The 23,771-nt window shown below is 36.4% G+C and overlaps 1 protein-coding gene across 1 annotated transcript; it reads right to left on the minus strand.

The window, feature by feature from the left end:
• Positions 1-1,408: 1,408 nt before the first annotated feature.
• Positions 1,409-23,717, minus strand: LOC109073161 (sphingosine-1-phosphate phosphatase 1-like). Its single transcript, XM_042769347.1, has 3 exons — positions 22,776-23,717; positions 16,164-16,253; positions 1,409-5,455 (listed from the first exon to the last, which is right to left on the minus strand). Exons 1-3 carry the CDS (start codon positions 23,454-23,456, stop codon positions 4,904-4,906), a joined length of 1,323 nt encoding a protein of 440 aa, XP_042625281.1. The 5' UTR covers positions 23,457-23,717; the 3' UTR covers positions 1,409-4,903.
• Between the last annotated feature and the right edge of the window lie 54 nt (positions 23,718-23,771).

Raw genomic sequence — 23,771 nt, forward strand, 5'->3', positions numbered from 1 at the left:
TTATGATCATATTTCCAAAAATCCTGTCCCTTTGTTCACTTTTAGCCTGTAGGGAGTAGGGACCGCGTGAAAGTCCCCAGGACTTTCTAAATAACAGGACTTTATTAAATAGCAAAGACTTGACATTTTGTTTGACATGAGACGTAAAACTTAGTAAACCTGTAAACCTTTGAGATTTGCTCCTGAGCTGCTCCAGCTTATTGTTGTGAGTGTATTTGTGGCTGAGTGCGTAATGAGAAGCAAAGAGGTGTGTATAGTAAAGAGTACAGTGTGTGCTGAGTAGGTATGCATACACACACAGGCCTGTGCCAGCAAGCAAAGCAAAAACAACCTGTCTTTAACCCTATAAAGCCTACTGCATCATATGTGATACATCTCTAGATCCAAGGCTTCTTCATTTATCAACATGATCAACATTGTGCTGAAAAACCTGTTGTTCACAATCTGCTACATGCCTTCTGCTGTCTGATTGAAAGTTCATATTTTCAGGTTATGTTACACGTGTCTTTTTGCAGTGAAATCTTTAATTAATTTTTTATAAAGTAAACGTAAGAATAACTTTTATAATATCAGTAATATTTTACTGGACTGAAGCAACTTAGGTTCACTTGATTATCCATACATAATATCAGTTATAAGGATCTCATTGATTTACATTACAAGCTCAGAATTTCATCTTTACTTTTCGGCCATAAATAAAAACTTCTGCATTAAATTTCATATTTTTACTTAGTTCGGTCCTCTGAATTAAACTTAAGTGTATTTTTTTTTTTTTTTTTGGGAAGTGTAAGCTCCATGTTCTCACTATATCACTATATCATATTAAAATCTGAATATTGAATAATATCAGAATAATAATAATCTGAAAAAAATATTTTGGCCAAGGTTTTAAGAAACCATTACATTTAAAAATATTTTTCTGACTCTTATATCATATGTCAAGCTTAACAGGGTTAAACCTTGGTCTAACTCGTGTGAAATACTCTACAATCTACTAAAAGCCATGTGTGTTCAGTATTTTGAATGAACACAAAAAAGCTCTTGCTCATTTTTCTAATTACTACATCTTACATGACTAAAAAGTGAAAGGAAGAGTTTTTTTGTAACGTGAACTGCCAGGACAAATCTATCTGACTAAACATGCTCAGGATTGCTCAAACATGTACATCAATATTTCAGGCATTACACAGAAATCATTGATCTCAGCAGGAACACTTCAGCTTCATGTGGAACAATTACTGAGCAAATGTGTGTTTATCAAACCCAGTCATACAATTCTGTTCATAAGATGCCATTTCTTTATTTTTTTTTCTTCAGAAACAGTCCAAAGTAATAGCCTTTTTCTTTTTATTGAGCATTATATTCAAACGTAATGATGTAGGAAACAATAAAGATAATCAGATAACAATTTCTATGAAAAAAATTTATTAAGTCATTTTATTAACATAAGGGCACGGGTCTCCTTATAAACACTAAATTCTAGGTTGGTCATTTGTGTTATATTTATGGGCTTTTTGTGCCTTTTTTATTTTGAGAGCACAGTGTAGAGAGGGGAGCAGGATCAGCAAAGGACCTCAAGATGGGAATCGAACTCTGGTCGCTGTGAGCACAGTTGTGCTATATGTCAACGACTTGACACACTTACCATGAGGCAAACGGCGTCGACTTGGTTGGTCATTTGTGCATTACATTTTTAGCCATGTGGGAGTTTGATTCTTCCAGTGTGAAGTGCTGGATGAAGGTCAGCAGACTTTTGTTTTGTCAATAGTTTTATAATGCAACTACACAGAGCTCTTAACACCTTCAGAATGCCTCCACTAATACGTAGAGATGGCAAAGTCATCTGTACTTACAGATCATCAAAAAGGAAATCAAAAAGACCAAGATTAATATCACACAGGAGAATCAGAACTCCAAAAAGAACAGTTTACACAAACACGCATACAGTATCCAAAGCTTCTGGGACATATTTGGTACAGAGACTGAAAAATGACAATGAAAAACACAGTTAGTAGCAAAACAACCAAACAGACATTTTAAACAATCCAACCAACAAGTGATTTCACATTGAAATAAACATCCAAAGCATTGGGAGGGTGTCTGTTCAAATGAGACAAATGTTACATTTCTGTAATATATTTATGAAATGGTTATGACAGCAAAGTGAACACCAGTGGAGGATAAATGACACATGCAACTTTTTTCTTTTTTTCTGAAAAAAAAAGAAAAAAAAAAAAACGGTAAAAAATGTAGAGCTAATCACAGATAAACCCAGTCTCATTTTAGTTTTTTTTTATGTTATTACAGTATTTACAAATATTTTGAATTAGTTTTTATTTTTATATTTTGAGGTTTCAATTTAATTTTGTGCTTTTGTCATTTAGTTTTTTTAAATATTAAGTTTTAATGTATTTCTATTTGTTTTAGTAATTTCCTACTCCAATTTAAACTTGCTTAATTTCATTCTGATTCAGAATGTTCCACTTAAGTTTAAAGTTTGTCAAATGCTCCATTTGCATGAAAGAAGAATGGAAAAGAAACAGATGGGAATAATTGTCTGTGCTTATCAAACATTGCAGACATTTACATTAAAGGCACTGTGTGGTATCCAAATCAGATCTGCTTATTCAAAAGAAGCAGTGTTATTTCCAGTAAACCACAGAAAACCAAATCAAAGGAAATAAAGCACTTTAAAATGAAAACTCCACCACTGGACCAGTTTCTCAGGAGATCAATCTAGGTCATGAGCAGGACCACACAGACTCTGCTGCCTTTTTCTTCATTTGGTGCTGATTATAGGGGAATTGTTTTCATTTAGACATGGCAAAATGAGGTAAAATGACCTGGGAGTACTACCTTTTTGTTGTTAAAGTTATCAAATGATATTAAAATACTGTTATAAAACATTAAATAAACAAGAAAGGGCTACAGCATGTCTTGAGCTTTTTGAATGATATGCAATCCAATCTTTTGAAAATCTGCAGATTCAGTGTATTGCTGAAAAGGGAAAAACTAACCTACGTAATGGATTTACAACTACTGAAAGCACTCATATTTTGTCATTAACACATGACAGAGTACTAGAACACAGGCCTGAGAAAAATGCTACAATCTACCTACTGCTATCCAAACATTATGGAACCACGCGGTAAGGAACAAGCCCAATTGGTCCAGAAAGCAACTTTGCTTCTTCCTTATAACCTCTAACCTTAAAATTACATAGATCTGCATTGTTCTAGGGTCAAAGGTCAGCATTGCTCTGAGCTGAGAAGAGTAACTGGTTGTCTCATCATTCAGAGGTTCCTAAACAATCCTGTTTACAGAAGTGATGAGTTGGGAAACCACCTCTTTCAGCAAAAAAGGAACTTAAGTGTGCACAAAGACACACAAGGCCACAGGAAGAGTATTAACACGCACACAGCAGTGTCATGCAATAAGCCTTACCTATTATAAGATCATCGCAGCGATATGCACAACAGCAGGCAGCAGAGCAGTGCAATCTGGGAAGTGCATTTAAATCAGTACCACAAATTCATCTTAACTATACATCAAACACAACCTTAACTATCATTTTATGACTATCATTTATTTATTATTCATAGGCTGAGTGACAAACCTGACATTTACGCGTGTTTCAACCTGACTGAAAACACACTGCTAAATGCTAAGAGAAAGCATTTATTAGTCTAGTGCTGCTTTTCTTTGCAATCAACACTGCACATATTTACACACACACACACACACCTTACCATATTCTAACCAGCAACTTACAGGGAATATAAGCAGACTGAGATTTAAGATCTAATAAAATTCTGATCACGAGCCAGACTCCCTGACATGTATTTAATATAAGAACAAAAAATCAAATAATAAACAATATTCAGAGTAAATCACGAGTGCATCATCAACACGTTTTAATGCCTAGAGAAACTATTTGAGTGGTCAGTTAAACGGACAGTGAAAGAAAAGAAAATTCTGTCATTATTTACTCACCCCTTTATGTCATTCCAAACCTGTGCGACTTACTTTCTCTGTGGACAACAAGTTGGAAATGTTGGGAACCAAATTAAAGCCCATTGACTTCCATTATATGCACAAAAAGACATTTCTCAAAATATTTTCTTGTGCTCCACAGAAGAATTAATGTCAATTAATGAACATGAGGGTGAGTGAATGACAGAATTGTAATTTTGTATGAACTATCCGTTTAAAGCTTCTATCATTACAAAGGTCTTTGGAGAAATAGTCCAACTTGCTTTAGATCTGAAATTAAACATCTCAATAAACTGCAACATAATGACTACAAAGATCAATGCTGTTTCCAACGCTGGCCTTTTCTTTTAACATCTGAGATTTCAGATTCAAATCTCGCAAACATAAGAAATATAAATGCTGGCATCAGTTCCAGCCTATTCATCGTAGAGATTTTGCATGAGTCACACCTTCAAAAAGAGAAATTTCAGTCAACTCTTGATGCAAGAGTTTGAGTCCTCCTACTGTGGCATGAACAAAACTTGTCAAAAGATTGGTCAAAATTCCTCTCAAGTTTGATAAATAGCAAAAATGCTGTATTGCTTGCGAAAAATATAACAAACACCGTAGGATACAAAAGTTTTACATTTTAGATAAGAATAGAATCTGATAGATATGCTACTGTACTGTAAATAGAACTGTATAGAAAAAAACAATATTCTCTGGATCAACACCAAACAGGTGTTTTGAATAGAACATCTGATAAACTACAGTGTAAATGATGGAAAACACATTTGAGGAGCATCTGGAAGGTGCAGCACAGTGTACATGATTGGCATTAGTTCCATCCAATCATTGATTCAAATGGAGTTGCCTCTGCAGTCCAATTGGGCTCTTATTGGTCGAAAGAATTGGTGTTTTTTGCATCTAATCACAACAGGCCCACATGTGCAAACAGGAAAGGCACAAGGAAAAGCGCATTTAACCCCACTGTTCCGTAGACGATATAACGATACGGCAGCTCCACCTCCATGTGCTGCCTGGCTTTCCGAACATCGTTGCTGGGGATCCCAAAAAGCCAGCAGACAAGCGGGATGGTGAGAGCCTTCATTACGGCTCTGGTAGCTAAGAGAATGATGACACCGAGGAGAAAGCGGACCAGACAGAGTCCGATCAGGCTGAGGGTGAAAGATGGAGGCTGAAGAGGCAACGCTGATGCAGGTGGGTCTGGCAAAAGGCCGAGGTGGTAGTTGATGTGGGATGCCAAGGCGATACCTGCCCCGGAGCCCAGGATTTGGGCAGTGTCGCCACGTGAGGTGCTCCAGGTGTCCAAGGTGAAGGAGAAGAGGCCTAGTCCTACGTGAAGGGAGATGATGATGAGCGGGGCGTAGGGATGCATGCGGTTAAAGGTGTCGATGATGTCCAGAACAGGACTGAAGACCAACAGGATCAGCAAACTGAACAGAAAACCAGCAATGATGTCCTGGAGAGCATACAAAATATATATATATCAACAGCAAACCACAGAAAGTGGACCCAAAGACGTTATTAAAAAAAACAAAAGGTAATTTACATTTGAAAGAGGCTGATATAGAGGATCTACATATTTGAATATCACCTTATTTGACATGTAAATCCAGGGTTTTTCCTACATTGAAAATTTTTTGGCGGCCGCCAAAACAAATTTTTGTCCTGCCAAAGCCTTATTTGATGTGTAATTGGGTTTTGTGAGTGAAGCAGGCTACAGAAGGAGTGACGGAGAGAATGAGCACAGCGCCCCACCCCCGCGACCGCACTCTCCGTCTTCAGTTCAGTCTTTGCTCTCTCCCTCACATCAAAATCATCTGATCCTAAAGGTCGGAAGACCGAATCCATGTTTCACGTGGTGCATTCGGAGAATATTTTCGCTGAATTACCGCTGGGTGTGAACTGCAGTCAAAAAATAAGAAGTTTCCTTATCTTCTCTTACAACTTGTGACAAGCATTCCGCACATGCAGCTGACATAACTTTAAATAAACGAAAAAAAAAAAAAAAAAAAAATCTATCCAGTTATGAAGTGTTTTGTGTGTGTGTGTGTGTGTGTGTGTGTGTGTGTGTGTGTGTTGAGTGTGTGTGTGTGTTGACAAATCTTTCGCGATGTCCTAACAGCCAGGATTCCCACACAACACATCCGCTAAAGTCCGATTCGCGACCTAATGACTCCTTTGAGCCGATTCATTATAATGAATGGTTAAAGCAATCGGTCTGCCCGTCAGTGTCTGAACCGGTGTATAACAAATCATCACTTCTTAGAAGAACATACACATGAATGTATGAAATGAGAACGTAAGTGTGCTTACCCCATTTAGCAAGAGCGTTTAGTCAAATTTATCCTTAATAATCCACAGTATGTATAGGCGTTTGACAATGTGTAGTAAATTACCTATAAAATCATTTAGTTTAAAGTTAGACTGGAGTGAGATGAAACTAGGTCAAAGCACAAAGCAAGCTGTTGCTAGCTAGCTGCTAATTTTATTACATTTTATATGGTAAAAAATTACACTATTACACCTTTTGATGCTACGTTTTTAATGGTACTTTTTAATTGATATGATTATACTAAAAAAATTATTAGATGTATCAAAAAAGGATTTTATGTTTCAAAACTATGAAAGCCAGTCGTGGAAAAATCACAGCTTTTTTTGCAAAGAGGGCAAGAAAGGATGACAGTGAGAGTGACAGGTAATATCTGTGTCTGATAATTGCATAATTTGTAAATAGATAAATTGTGATACCTTTGACATTTCAAATATACTTTGGTATCGATGATGTCAACATGTAAAATAAGTTGTAATCGCTTTCTTTTACTATCTAGCCTGACAGTGATCGTTTTTTCATGAATAAATAGGTTAAGAAAAAAAAAAATCACAAACTGTTTCTTGTATTTATTTTAAATGTAACATTTATTGTCAATATTGGGCTTGCAGATCATGTGGGTACTAGGGTACTCTTTGCTGTGTGTGGATGACCATGTCGGTCAGCCACCACCGAAGACCAATTTTGACCCAGGAAAAACCCTGTAAATCTGTAGAGGAAGTTTGACCTATTAATAAACAAATGTCATTCTGAATACGTTGTTACAAACAAGAATGGCAGGTGCAAAGGAAAAAGAGGAACAACAGGGGAAATAAATACCTGTTCACACTAACCCAAATGTTTGGAACCAAAATTTGTTCTGATTTTCTCATGTGTTTTGTCTGTTCGGACCAGTGTGTAAAAAACTGCAGACAAGCTGAATGAAAATGCAAACTCACTCTCTGAAAGTAGGTGGCACTTTTAGAAAAGCAGAGGTAGAAGCGGCAGCTCTGGGCATGTGACCAAATGCGCAAATCTTATTGGTCTAGCATTGAGATGAAAATAAAAACAATTTAAGATAAAAAAAAAATAATTCAGTGACACTGATGGCATGTGAATGTTCATGTTGGTCTGAACAGATGCATTAACAACCATGTTTTTTTTTCAAATTAAAATGTTTATCACACCCAATTTCCACAGCAAATATCATCATGGTATGAACAGGCCTTTATACTGAGACTGAAAAAGATTGATAACTCATACAAGCAACTCTATGGAATTACAAAAAATGAATTTATGATTAAATTACTTAATTTAAACAAACAGCTGCTGTCTGTATTTCTACCTTCACTAGTCTCCACCCTCTCACTGCTGTTACTAACCACAGACAACCTTTTCAGAACATTCCATATAAACTGAGGACTTAGATTTACTATGCGCTCATTAAGTGGGAATTGATTAAATATTATTCTTAAGTGGTCCGCAATAAATTTTAACAATGCAAAGTATTTTATCTGCCGCTCCTTTTTAAGGGAATATATAAATTACAAACGTCACAAGATTTGTAAAATTTAAAAATGATCTCTTGTACCCTCTCCTTATCATTTTTTTCATCATTCTCATAAATTTGCAAAGATCCAGATACTTACATTAGAAAAAGGTAAAACTTGTCTCAGAAAATGGCAGAGGGCAAGGGGTAAAATTATTCAGTTTTGCATAGCAAAAGGACAATTAACTACATTCTTGTCTTAAACACAGTTCATGTGTGTTTAACAGATAGCAAGACTTGTGGGAGACGTCTAATGTCAGAATACTTCAGCACTGAGCGAGAGATTCCACAGAGACCACAAACTCCCCTTCAGTCACACACGCACACACTTAACCCTAAACCTACTCCTAATCCCTAACCTCAGAATTGGCCTTTCAGCATTTGTAGATGTAAAAACAGAAACCATTAAGTCCCTTTATGAAGCTGTTTTCAATGTGGACCCCAAGTACATTTGTTTGGATATTTTCAAAATATGCTCAAAAGGACAGAAACACTGTCTTCAGAGATATGCCACACCTCTTTCTCTCATCTATCAGTCATTAACCATTATGGGCTCATTTTTCACACCTGCTGTTCAACATGGGTTTACTCTTTTTGCATGTGCATGACTGAATGAGTGAGATTATCCTATCTCTTTTCAGTCGGTTTAGTGATTCTTCAACTAGTGTGACAATCAGATCAAACAGTCTCCATCAGTAAACCACTTTTGTGTATGCAAACACATCATGAAACTCAGTAAAAGGCTAAAAATGACATTACAATAGAGAGAAATGAATCAAAGCTAGAGATAAAAGCTTAAAAAGGTTTGGGCAGCTGTGGCCTAATGGTTAGAGACTTGGACTAGTTACCCGAAGGTCGCTGGTTCGAGTCTCGGTGCTGGCGGGAGTTGTAGGTGGGAGGGAGTGAATGAACAGCGCTCTCTTCCACCCTCAATACCCATGGCTGAAGTGCCCTTGAGCAAGGCACTGAACCCACAGTTGCTCCCCGGGCACTGGCTATAGCAGCCCACTGCTCCGGGTGTGTGTTCACGGTGTGTTCACTTCTCACTGCTGTGTGTGTGCACTTGGATGGGTTTAATGCAGAGCCCCAATTCCGAGTATGGGTTACCAAAAATAAAAGAAAAGTTGACAACTTAATTACAATTCTTAAAAGATTAGTATTACTTTGGATCTTGAAACTGTCAATTTAAATATATATATATATATATATACATATATATATATATACATATATATTAATACAAAAATACAATAAATACATTATACATATATATATATATACATACATATATATACATATATATACATATATACATATATATATACATACATATACATATACATACATACATACACATACATATATACATATACATATATATACATATATACATATACATATATATACACACACATATACATATACATACATACATATATACATATATATAAAAATATATATACATACATATATATATATATATATACATATATATATATATATACATATATACAGCATATATATATATACATATATACATATATATATATACATATATATATATATATATATATCAGGCAGCCTTTTCAGTGGCACATAAGATGCAATGACGATATAAGTGTCACTGCATATTCCACATTCTTTTTAGGTCTACATCAGCCATCAGGCAGCCTTTTCAGTGGCACATAAGATGCAATGACGATATAAGTGTCACTGCATTTTAATGCTTTTGTTAGCCTATCCAGTTGAACCCACTAGATGCGGCGCTGCTACGTTGTTCATTCAAAATACTGCAGAAAACAAGAGCATCAGTGTGGAGAAGATGTTGTTTACATCAAAAATGAAACCAAGCCGTTCACACAGAATGCATATTTATCACATCATCTTGCATGTCTCGCACAAGAGAGCGGCATGTTTTAGAAAGCCATGTAAAATTAATGTAAGTTCAACTTTTAAAAAAAACTTTTCTTAATTGATATATTAGCATATTAAAACATTAGCTCTGATTTAACAGGCAATCAATAACAATGAATAATCATTTTAATAAAATTTTATTTGGCCATAACATTTCCCAAAGACTGTGTCATTTGGTTGGTTTCACAATCCCTTTTTTGTCTTGTGAATATGAGTGTTAAGACAATCCCACAGTTGCCAAGGGAACAATCTCTAGGGCAACAGCCACTCATCACCCCAACAGGGCGACCAGATGGATGAGGTCACCCTGAGTGTGACATTACTGCTTAAAGCAGGCATGGAACAGAAAACCCAGACGAAACACCAAATTTTCAGGACTGAGGAAATTACGTGTCATCCAGACAGACACCTCAGCAACAGATGAAATCATTTTGCAAAATTACACTGTTTGTTACTGTAACGAGACTTGTACAAGTGCATGATACATGCTTATGATGAATGTGGATTTTGAGGCAGCATCAGGCAACATGAGACCCAAACAGATGGATGTAGTTAAACCAGGCTGCTTACAGTCTATTTAGCCTCAGGTCACACAAATACATTTACTATTCAAGTCATGTGTGATTTTCCATTAAAAAGGCTAAATGTTTTATAAGGACTGAATACATGGCTCTTTGGAATAGTTGATTCTGATTGGTCAGTCGTGACATTCCAAGGTTTGTTATCCCTTGATAAAAACCGGTAAAAGCTGATAACACAGGCTCATCCGAGTAACTGAAGTAAGCACTATACTCTTGCTAGGAACAGTTTTTCTTCATGGAAGCTTTGAGTTTGGTTAGCTAATAAAATATTAAAACTCAATTCAATATATGTGTACAATTATTTAATTATGTCATCCTGGTATCAGGGACTCGCTCTCTCGTTTTCAGCTGCTGCCATTTTGTGACGATTGATTTGTACACTTTGTTTTGGTAAGATTTAAAAAAATATTCGTCCTTAATCAATATCTTTTACCATCTTTATTTATATGGTGAAATGTTGTGTAATAAGTGGTATGACTGCACCGTATTTCTTAAATGTCCATCAAGTTTGAACTTGCCACCTGCTCACAACTGCTGTCTTCACAGAAGCTTTGCGTTCAAATATTTCAAATCAATATTCTGTGTCTAATTATTTACTTATGTGGCAAGCAGCCGCGTAATAAGTAGGATAATGTACATCCAGCCGGTGGTTATCGCAGAATAACCCCCTTCAGGGTGATAGAAGACCCCTCCGCTTCTAGTCGGGGTCCTGATCACCTTGTCGAAGTTATTCTGTGATATCAACCGGCTGGATGTACATTTTCCCTTACATATTAAATTGACCTGCATCCACACACAAATACACACTACTGCTGGCAATTATCCGGCCCAGTAAAGAAACACCAGGGATTTTTTTCTTCCCAGTGTGACTGCCTTAAAACAAATACACACACAGCACACATAACATCGACATACAAACATAGATAAACAAACAATAACATGCATAAACACCCCACGAGGAACCTCACAACTTTTCCTGGCCTTTATGAAATTGGCAGTCTTCATAAGTGTGATTTTCAAGGTTTAAACGACACCAACAAGCTGACATTTATTTTCATGTTTTGGCTGATAACTGATAAATGTCACATGTTAAAATTCTATGCTATTTGTAAAAAATTTACCTGAAAGCTAAAGACAGTAGCTTTTAATGCTACAAGTGAATTTAGGAATCACAACATTATAATATACAGCAGTGATTCTCAACTCCAGGCCTCGGGACCCACTGCTCTGCACATTTTGAATGTTTCTGAATCTGACACACTCAGTTCAGTTCATGGATCTCTCTCCTAATGAGCTGATGATCTGAATCAGGTGCGATAAATAAGGGAGACAAACAAAATGTGCAGAGCAGTGGGTCCCGAGGACTGGAGTTGAGAACCACTGATATACAGTATGAAAAATGGATATTCTTTAATAAATATAATTTAATGGATATTCATTTAATTTAAAGATGAACATTAAGTGAGCATTAGATAACAGCAGAAGTATCCAAATCTGCAAATAGCAGAAATAGCATGCAAGATTAAATATAACAGTATGTGATATCGATATAGTACAAATTTATCTTGTATCAGGGCTGTAAAGTGCACGACATGACACAGGTGTTTTCACGACACGTCATCAATCAGGAAGTCAGCCGTGCTGGTGGCACTGAATAATGCCACTGAACCAAACAGAACTTGTGTATGAGCTTGGCGAAAAAAACAAAGTAGTTCACTATGTCGGGGTAAGAAATCGAAGTTGTTGTGGAGAAAAGTAGCCTTGCAAAACAATGCTCAGGAGGCAGAGTCCCAGCTCACATATGAGGCAAACTAAACTTTCACAAACATGCACTTAAGTTACTTCTTCAGTTGTTTTTTTATAGGGTAAATAAAATATTTCATCAAAGGGAGAACTGTTGGGTCGTCAGTCCACGACAAAGGACTGAGTGCAAACAGTTTTACCCTTTACTGTACTTTCTTTTTGCTATTTTCCTACAGCAGCTACTGAACTGGAAGTCTCACACATTCACAGAAAACGGCTTACTTCTGCATTTAAAAATAAGGTGGATGACATCAGTCGAGTGTTTGAAATAACTTCCTTTTGTGATCTGACGTGCTTTCATATCAGAGATGAGGCAGAAATCATGCTATTTTATAGTATTCTATACAGTGATAGAAGGCCAAGTAGACTAACACTGCATTATAAATATACTTTATTCTTTTAAAGATACCCGAGATGACTTAAAGAACACAGATAAACTATATATTGCCGAAATTGTATGTATATTGTATTGATGTTTCATTGGGTAGAAAGAATCTATCTGCATTTTACTCAGCTACAACCAAAGAGTGGGTTGCATTTCAGCACTTCCAGTTCTAGTGTCCCAGAGTCAATGGGTTTTGGGAGTTTGATTAAGTCGGCCACATGAAGCTGTTAGAAAGCAGAAATATTGAGAATTTTCTAGAAGCAAGGATAAAATAACATTTTGTGTAACCACCCTAGCAAAATGATAGCTGAAATGCAGTACTTTATTAACAAAAATAAATGTAATCTGTCCATATCCAAAAACTTGCTCACTCTGATGTTTTTAATAGATTAAATGCACTAGAATTGTATTGAATACTACGTGGAGTCATGCTTTAAAATTAAAATATTCATATTTTCAACTTTATTTCGAAATGTACAAAAATATGTGCTTTCATTTGTGCTTTAGTTGTTATGATTATTTCATTTATTCACTACTTACTATTCATTATTAATTATTCATTTCGGTTTTAGTTTGGCTCTAGTTTTGTATTTATTTCAGTTTTTATATGAAAAGGTTCATTCAACGTGGATTAAAATTCTTCCACAGAGTAAATCCTTTTCAATGATTATGTTTCTAAAAATAAGTTTGAAAAAGTTGTCGGAAGCATGGTGGTGGTGATGTTGAAGGTGAGAAAGTATCATAAACTATGGTTGAACACAGAGCTTTTTTTTTTTTTTTTTTTTTTTTACAATAATTCAAAGGCCTATGGAAAAATCCTATTGGCTTTTTGTCGAGGGAACCTGTGTGATGCTCGAATTTCTAATCGCGATTACAATCATGGATGCCACAATTACATAATCGTTCAAAGCAGCAATTAATCGTTCAAAGTCCACTTATGTTATTCTGTGTGCTTAAGATGTGTTTTTTCTTTCTACATGTTATCTTAAGGGTTTTTCCTATTATTTTAATTTTAGTATAACATTATAATACCATTCATATTTTTACTTTTTTATAGGCCTAATTTAAAGAAGAAACCAATCCAATGTATAGTTGACATTTGAGGCTTTATACTATAGAAAAGCACTAAAAGTTTTTCAGTTAGAGTTTTTTCAGCTTGTTTATTTTCATATAAAAATATGGCATGCAGTTGCATCAAACAACGGCATAAACATATAAAACAAAATAGAAACATCATTCAATGTAAATTGTGATAATCGTAATTAATTATTGAAATGACAATTTCAAGGGAATAATCGGCAATTATGATTTTTGTCATAATCGTGCAGCCCTAGCTTATAGCCGATTGGCCTACAATGTGATGTCATAGTTCCACCACACTATAGCTTGATGTCTTGCCTTGTCCATATGATGGATTTCCTGGAACGTCATAAGTAAGACTACTTCTGTGAGTCTCACTTGTGGAGTTTCTGTGCGAGAGCGCCCTCTGACTACGACATTACATTACGTGTATACTTACTAATGCTCACAACACCCTATTTTGGGTAAAAATAGGAAAAATAACAGTGTTCTATAAAGGAATTGTAAGTAAACATCCATATCCATAAATTTTTCTCCAGTGTAGAGAAGTGTATAGGAGTTATTTTTTTTTCTCAGTGGATGCATAAGATTTCCTGACAAAAATAAAGAAATTACTGTCAGATTTTTTTATCATGATAATTTAATATTTTATAACAAAACCTTAGACCTTTCTAGTGATTTATAGTTGAGGCCCCCTGCATATTAACGGGTCACCTTGCAGTTTTCCGTAAAATACAATGATGTAATAATTATATTTATTCTTAAATACTATGTTATGTATATTATAACGAAACGGTGTTATTACAATAGTCATATTTCTTATTTTGTTTAATGTTTTTACATAGTAATAATATTAGAACATTAATGTCCTGTATAAGTGATGAACTGCACTACTTGTTGTTTTCAGAGATGGTAACATGTTTTATTCTTGTGCTACAATTGTGTGTCCTGTGCTACAAACCTTTCAACCTCTGTAGCACCAGTGCAACCCTCAAAAACCCTCAAAAACCCTCAAAGAGTAAATCACTCACATATGTATAATGCAGTGACTGAATCTTCAGTCCGGACGACTACATGTCTATCATTAGCCATTGGCTAATAAATTCTAAGATTTTATTCGCAGGTGTGTGTGTGTGTGTGTTAGAAGCTAATTACAAGTTTAGCAAAGATATTTTATTTTCACTCGCCGTCGCCAAACACTCTGACTGTGCGCTTCAGAGTTTCGCTCTCTATTAAGCAATCTGTACTATTTCAGTTCATCTCAATGGATCCGCAGCGTACCTGTATTTGACGTACCGTAAACTCTAGTGTGAAGGTGCACAACTCGCCGTCGCTTTGGTGATAGCGCTGTTTCTCACACATGCAAAGAAAGAGAGCGAGAGTCTTACATGCCACGCTTTATTGACAAGCTACATGTAAACGATATTCTTTGTTGTATTTTCCTTCAAAATAACAGATTTCATTTAGAATTATTTAACTTTTAAGAACAAACAGAAGATATGCCCGTTTCTCTGGTAAGTTGGTGGAACTAATGTGCAAACAGCAATCTCATTGGCTGGCGCTCATCTATTACTGTCCCTGTTTGGATTTTAAGAAATCAGTTTGAGCACAATGTAATTATTATTCATGAACACAGCAATTCATCAATCATAGTGCGTTGTATATTGTTATTATAATAGTAGAATTAGTAGTAGTAGCCTATTATCTTTTAATAATAATTACTATTATCTATTTTTTATAGAAACCCCAAATGACCAACAATATCTTAAGCATCACCACCAGTCCGTTCATTTAAAATGACAAATATGCATTCATACATGGTTACCAAGTTTTAGTTCTAATCACTAACTTTCTATCATTGCATAGTGCTTAATTGTCATAATATAATGTAGGCACGATATTTAATGTGCATCTCGTCAATAAACCCAGTTCTGTAATCAGCGGTAAATCTCTACACATGCGTGCTTTCACGTGGAGCAGCATTTACTACACAGAGCCATGGTCCACTGACAAGCTGTGCAAAACCACAATCATATTTTGCGCAGCTTGTCAGTGAACCATGACTCTGTGCAGTAAATGCTGCTCCATGTGAAAGCACGCACGTGTAGAGATTTACCACTGATGACAGAACCAGTTTTACTGACGAGATGCGCATTAAATATTGTGCGATATTTATCGTGCATCTCTAATATAATGCTTTAATGACTGATTTAGAAGCTAAAGATTTAAAAAGTTGTGCCATTTTACAAAGATAGGCTGATTTGGTTGAATCAAATACACACACATATGTGTGTGTGTATTTGATTCAACCAAATATATATGTGTGTGTAATATAGTATAGTATATCGGTCTGGCGAGTAAACTAAAAAATTTACTAGCCAATGGCAATTATATTGCCAAGGTGTGCGTAGAGGGTTGCAGTACTATATGCAAAAAAAGGTTAACGTACAGCCCTGTCTATCTCTAAAAATTACATCTTTAAACAATTTATTATTAAATAAAAAATAATATGTTTTATGTTTTAGTTATTTTAATTTGTCTTACCAGTATGGAGTGCATGCCCATGTATATGCGGCTCGAACACACTAGGACACACCAGCTGATGGCCAGAGAGAGACCCAACAGCAGAGGATACTGTGGAAACAAACACACAGTTTAGAATATGCTTCAGGTGATGAGATAACTTTTGCAAAATTTCACAATGAAACTCATCAGTCCTGCCATAGATGTTAACCACTGGTTACCTGTGTGCTTTCATAACACTGTTTTCTGATTTATGTGTGAAATTAATTAAATGGTTAACATTGTTCACATTTTATCCACAACAAAAACTGCACAGTCATAACCTAAAATTAATTTTTAAACTGCTTTAAAAATGTATATGAATTACTAGCGAAGGATTACATAGGACTGATTTGCTTTTATCTTTTTGCACACACATGACTGCAGCAGATGGCAAAAGAGGAACAGCCCGCAAGAAAACATACAGTATCATCTATTATATGGACCCAGAGGATACATTATCTGTCTTACTCTCTGTCATTTCCATGAGTTGTTGTACTACAGAGTAAACCAGATTTGTAGAAAGTACTTCTTAAAACAACATATCAGCTTATGCACAGATGGTTTTCTGAAAGAAAAAAAAAAACAAGCAAGCAGACATGTGCACACACACACACACACACACACCTCATGTTTGGCTGTTGCCCCAGTGTCACCATGACACCACAGCTAATGCTAACCTGCTTTCAGCTGAAGGGTATCTGTTCTGGGTGTGTATCTATATGTCTCAAGTGTCCATGGTAGTATCTATGAGCGATACTATTCGCATCACTGCCACTTGCATAATACATTTGTCCACAGATTGATCCCTCCTGAGGTACAATGGCAGTTCAACCAACAAACACTGAAGTCAAACCCTCAGCACACCATAAAACAACAACTTAACTACAATTACTCTCCCACAAAGCAAAAGATGGTCAGGCAGATAAAGAGAAACTTTAAACAAAGAGCTGCCACACTTTTAACCGACCATACTGGTTAACAAAAATATCATTTAATCATAAACACTCTCTGTATTTTATCAGATATAATGTTACATTGCATAAATATTTAAAGCAGGATGTGTAGAATGAAAAGAAAAACTTTAGAGTACTAAATATTGCCCAATTGCCCATTTTGATGAGATTCTGTAGCCCGCAAGTCACAAAATAACTTCGATACATTTTTTTTTTAAATAGAAAGTTCAACTGACCAGCATTTATTTGAAACAGAAACCTTTTGTAACATAAATGTCTTTACTGTCAATTTTGATCAATTTAACATCATTACTTTATAAAAACATTTATTAAAAAAACTACTTTTGAACAGTATTGTAAGTTCATGCAGTATGCAGGGTTTGGGTTTCACCTGTTCTTGTGTTCTCAGGTTATTTTAAAACATTAATATGTATCAAAATGCTGAAACTTGCATGAAGGTTAAAAAGCAACACAGTTCTAGTCATCATTCATTGGGATGATGGGATCAATCAGTCTATCTGCGTCTTTGGCAGCTCACATCCTTCTCAGACAGATTACTGCTGAGTTCAAACACTCCAGCAGAGATTTATATGCACTCTTTTTAAACATGTACAGTGGTGGATTTACAATAAATGGCTCCAGCTGCCAAGAAAATGACACAGCAAATAAAATGCTGCTTAAATTCAGGGATTTCCATTCAGTGCAGTATAATAAAAGGGAACAGGACATTTTCCTCAGTGCTGTTCCCTTCAGCTCAGTGAAACTGGAAAAAAAAATTCAAACATTTAACCTCCAAGTTCTGCTTTGCCTAGCAAAAGACATCCCCTGAATGAAAGAGTAAAGGAGAACTTAAAAAAAAAAAACGGTTAAATGTGTCTATTATGTGGAACATTTCTCCTTTGGCAGGAGTGGTTACACAATTTTAAAAAACTCCAGAGACTTTTAATCACTTAAAATGTGTAGCATGTAATTTCGGTGCCACTACCATCAATCAACTGGAATTGCAAAAATAATGACTATTATTGGTCGACAAACAGAAAGCTCTGTCTCAAACTCATGTCACTGGTTGAGCTTATGCTGCTGTGTTGGGAACAACACATAACATGGCTTTTGCCTACTGCAGTGCAACGTGGCAAAAGATCAGAAGACACGATAAATAGAAGATAAAATCAAATCACAAGAAAAAGCATTTCACTGCCTATGCATAAAATAAATGACTTGAATGTTGAATTTACATTTCAGAGTTACCCGAATTAACTATAAAACTTTATATGGGGTCATACAGTGCCTACATTTACATGCACACTTTTTGGTTCAATCGGACTGAATTCATTACGACTGATGAATCTGATTGTAGTGTTTACATGAACGCTAAATAAAGTGATTGGGTTGATGTGCGAGTTTACATGTCACAAGCTTCAAATCAGAATAGATTTTTTTTTACATGCGCGCCGCACACTGCACAAATAGTGAAAGTGAAAAGTGACATATAGATAATATTGAGTTTCTCACTGTTTGCACATAATAACCACTCTCCTACACGGTTTCTTTATTTGTTTTTAACAGCAGAATTAATATTTACCCGTTTATGGATAAATATACATATAAACCGTGCTCATATTTATCACGCAAAAAAAACAACAAAAAGGCCCCTCCCCGCGCCCAAACCGGGTTGCCTGTGGATGAGTATCCAAAACAAGGTTCTCCTGCTCCACTTTACAGTTGTAAAAGACTTTATTCAAAAGGAAGAGCTGCCCGTTCCGTGTGTCATACGTCATTATGCTATTTCTGCATCATTGCACATGCGCAGTTCTTTCAGTTTCGTGGTTCGATCCGATCGAGTGTATACATGCACGCTCTATTGTATTAGAAGAGTAATAAACCACCCCCTTCAATCCGATCGAAATTTCATTCAAATCGAGCTCAATCGGATCAATTAAGGTGTTTATATGAATGTTTTTCAATCTGATTGAGCCGTCAATCCGATTACAAATGGATTATTTAGGTGCATGTAAACGTAGCCAGTGTAACTGCAGGGTAAACATGGAGTCAAGTGATTTAGATGAACATAAGAAACATGACCATTAAAAAACCAAGGATTCAAACATAGAGATTTAGACCGTGTTTGGTTATCCAGACCACACCTCATGCCCTGAGACCACATGACACAGACACTGGAACACATGCTGAACCAACTCACAGAGATCTTTTCCTCCCTTTCATTTGACTCTGAGCCTTCGCTAACCTCATATGCTGAACATCTGCCTCTGATTATAGACTATATTTGTGTGTGAGAGCTTTCTCCAGCTGTGTATGCTGGTGTGTGTGAGATAGAAGGCTAGACCTCTGATGCTAAGACTGTAAACAAAGTATACTGCATTATTAACGTGGCTGTAATCTCCATGACAACAGTATGAGGGAGTCTGTGAATGCACAGTGAGTGTCAGCCAGCAAGAGACTGAGAAAGTTTATTTTATATGTGCATGGGTGGTTTGTGTGTTGCTTAATCCTGCTGAAGCATCTTCACACAAATTCAAATAACAAACACAAATACTTACCCAAGAAACTGACTGAACCATATTGAGGGGACAATGGCTAAAAGTATTCCTGAAATTCTTATCTCAGACATCATAGACTTATGACTGAACAGTCATTTTTTGCCTCTCATTTACATTTGGCAGAAGCTATTATTTAAAGTAACTTACATTCACTTTGCATTCAAGGTATACATTCTATCTGTTTGCATATTGCCTAAGAGTTAAACCCATTAAATTTCCATGGCATTGGACACACACACACAAGGTAATCAGTAATAATTCAGTGTTAAAATGATGACAGAATTTAAATTTTTAGTTGGATTATCCCTTTAATGTATTGTATGAACTAAGGGTAACATTAAAATATGAGATTTTATTATAGTGGTGGGACTTTTCCACCGCATCATTACAAAAATAATCTAAAAAAAAAAAAAAGAAAGAAGCATGCACTCAGAAATACATTTTCAGCATCGGCCACTGGTCCCAACGTATTCCCAATATCTACACTGATAAAATTATAATAATGATATAATGGACTGATTATGTCTGAGGTGTGCATCTTATAAAATGGCACCTGAAGAGACAGAAAACGTTTTCCAAAAAAAGAAACCCTAAGTAGAGGAGAATAAGAAAAAGCAAGATAGAAGAGAAGAGTGTAATAAAAATAAAACAGACTACCGACATAAAGCATGGTTGAAGTGAAAGCGATAAGAAGAAAGCGTGCTTATCAAGTGAACCAGCAGAAGGTCTGCTGATGACTGATAGCAAATGACACGTCTGAGTGGGCCAAAATCAATCTCAGCACTTTAAGATAAGACTAAACTAAACAACACTTGCTCGAACATTCAAAGCCACTTGTCTCTAAAACCCACAGCAAAGACTGGAGTCCCCTAAAAGCCTCTCCACATAACCAGAGAATACATCTACCCAAAAATGAAAATTCACAATTTACTCAGTAATTTATAGCATTATGTCTAAGCAGCTGCTTTTTCCATGCTATAAAAGTGAATGATGACTTAAAGATTTCAAAGCATCTGTACAAATGGCTCACAAAATGGTTAGGACACACTGTACTGTATAAATACTGTGAGACAGCAGTTTATTTTATCATGTAACTCTCACTCAACAGAGTCACAGAAATTCCCAAATCATCAGTTTGCGATTCATATATGAGAATGTAGCCATGTTCTATCTGCTGTGAGATAGATAATCAAAGCGCAAAGGTTACACACGTGTGAGCATTTTCAAGGGTCAAACCCCTCAATGTTGTGTGTGTATTCTAAAGGTCATTCTGTAATGGTTGGCAACATTTCTCAAGAACAGTCTCATTTGATAGTTAAAGGGCCTGTGCAATAACAACAGGATAATGTGGTTATATCACAATATTGCCTAAATGACATTGACCTCCTGATTTGACATTGTAAAATCAGGAGAGGGTGAAAGTAAACATTTCTAACCCCAAGGTAAATAGCAATGAAGAACAAATGGCACATATTATATTACTTTGTTATCTAGGTGTTATCAGGTGGTGATAAGCTGCAAATGGAGCTATAATACTCTTTAATATATTTACTAAACTTACCAGTGGTAATAAATCCTCTTACCTGCAGCAACACATAACAGAATGATATGTTTGTAACACCTTTTTGTACACCCTGGATTATCTTGTTTTTCATGTTTCACATTGTTCATTCATTACCCAGTGAAGGAAATTTACACTCTATGCCTTTCAGCCTCCAATTAGCGCAGCACAGAATATAGAACATTGTTTTGAGAAATTTTAACACCCACGCAGTAAAGGATTTTAACAGATGAACGGACGGACTGCACAGCCAGATCTTGAAAATGCTTGTGCATACCAGTTTACCTATCCATCTGAAAATTTCCACAAAAAAAAATAAAAAATATAGCAAAACCTCGTAAACTGGTGAGGATGGTGCTGCTTACTAACAAAAAGAGCAAAAAAAGACCCCAAAATGCCTTAATTAACATGTAAAAATGCCTGTAGGTGTCTGGATATGGAAGCATGTTTTTGCTTCAGAACAAAAAGTAGGCCATTGCCTTATTTTTATTCATTTGCCATATTATATTATTTTTTATTTAATTCCAAAAATACAAAACAATTCAGTAGGTTCTCAATATATACTTAAACTATGTAAGTGTGAATAAGGACACAATAGCAACTATATAAAAAATTAATTATAATTTAAGGGCATCAGATATATTAAATTAATTCAACAGACACAAAGTTTTTTTTTCTTTTTGGTTGGACAACCTTACTGCCTAGCCACTTCATCAAGGATGAGATGTCACAGCAAGAGGGAGGGGCCTTTAATGTTTTTGATTAAAAATTATGAGTGCATATAAATAAAATAATAATGATGATGTGCAGATAAATCATTAACAATAAATACTGCAATATACCATCTTTATTGGTTTAAAAAGTGTATGAATGTCAATTCATTAAACAAAATATCTAAACAAGTAGAATCTGCAAACAAATGCTGCTTGAGTTTTTCATCAGAACTAACACTTGATAAACTATTTTGCAAAAACCTTAATCCAACAATCAATGTGACTTTTAGTGTGTTTTGCTTGAAAACTTTGCTTCAAAAATAAATGGGCTTTTTTTAACCCTAAAACAGGCAAGAGTGGAAAATGATCAGCAAAAAATAATTTCATGTCACTTTTTATATCATCTGGACTTAAGTAAAACATATAGTTAATAGTAGCTTTTTTTTTTTTTTGGAAAAAGTAAGATTACTATATGACTACTTTCTACATTTTCTGAATGTCCAGGCCCATGGATTTAGGTCAAAATGAGCACAGAAAATTTGGACCAAGTCATGTGACCCCTATACTCCAAACAACCTCAATTATGATAATGATAACAGTATTGGATTAAAAATTCTTTCTCATGTGTCCTACAAGAGACTAAAGTATATGTATCCTGTGGTGCACCTTGCCTTTTTAACCTTTTTACGTAATGCAATGAAACTTGTACATAAAGTGTGACTTCAGTGTCCAAATATTTCTGGGGACAAGTTTGCTGTGTGCAAAGTCACGCAACACTCATGCACTGAACGGTGTGATGTTCTTACCTCCCATCGACGGTAGGTCAGCAGGAAAAGGCACAAGGGTATGGCGGTACCGGACATGGCATGCGTGGAGGGCATGCTGTACTCCGAGTTGTAGAACATCTCCACCTTGACCACCGGGGGCGAGGCAGGTCTCGGCCACCGGATCACATCTTTCGTGCACTGGCCGAGATACATGACCAACACCCAGACCACGACTAGCCGGCGGCTCACATACGCGTCCACGTTCCACATGAAGAACGGGAAGAATGAGATATAGAACAGCTCGTTCCCTAGCTCAGTGCCAAGCGTGAACAGGTAGAAAAGAAACTTATTGTCGATGATGAACTCCTGCCCGACGTCCCCGGTGAGAGAGTTTCTGCGCAACGGCTTTACCGCGGATCCCTGAGCCTCGACCCCGTCTTTATCCCGCGCCTGCCCGTTGACGTTTTCTCCTGCAGCGCCGTTCGCCAAGACGTTACTGCCTTTCCCCCTGCCGCTCTCTGCTCCTGCTGGTCTGCGGCGGGTGGCATCCCCGCATCCGTTCTGAACATCCCCGTGGCGAACGCTTGGCGCCCCGTTACGAAGTCTGTCACGAGGTTCGGTCTCGCGTACCCCGCAAAGCCGCTGGAAGCGCGCGACGTGCTGCGGGTCCTGCAAATAGTGCATGAGCCGCACGAATCCCGCTTTCAACTCGCCTGCCATGTCCAGCAACAAACTGCGCAAGTTGAACTCACCCGGTAAGACCGGGAGAAGCTGGAGCTACTGAGAGTGAACCGTGCTGTGGGTTATTAAACCATCCCCTCCATTACTGTGATTATAGTAACAAAACGCCCGATATCTAACTAATACGGTTATAGCTAGACATATGAAGAGAAAATTAATCCCCAAAAAACTAACGTTACTTGCACCGGTTTACAAACCGACCCCACGCCGTATCCGGTCACTGACAGATCTGCGCGACCACAAGTCAAAATGGGCGAGGCTTAGCAGCCCGGACACTGTCTGTGATTGGTCGGT

The sequence above is a fragment of the Cyprinus carpio genome, chromosome A13 (assembly GCF_018340385.1).
Source record: "Cyprinus carpio isolate SPL01 chromosome A13, ASM1834038v1, whole genome shotgun sequence".
Lineage (NCBI taxonomy): Eukaryota > Metazoa > Chordata > Actinopteri > Cypriniformes > Cyprinidae > Cyprinus > Cyprinus carpio.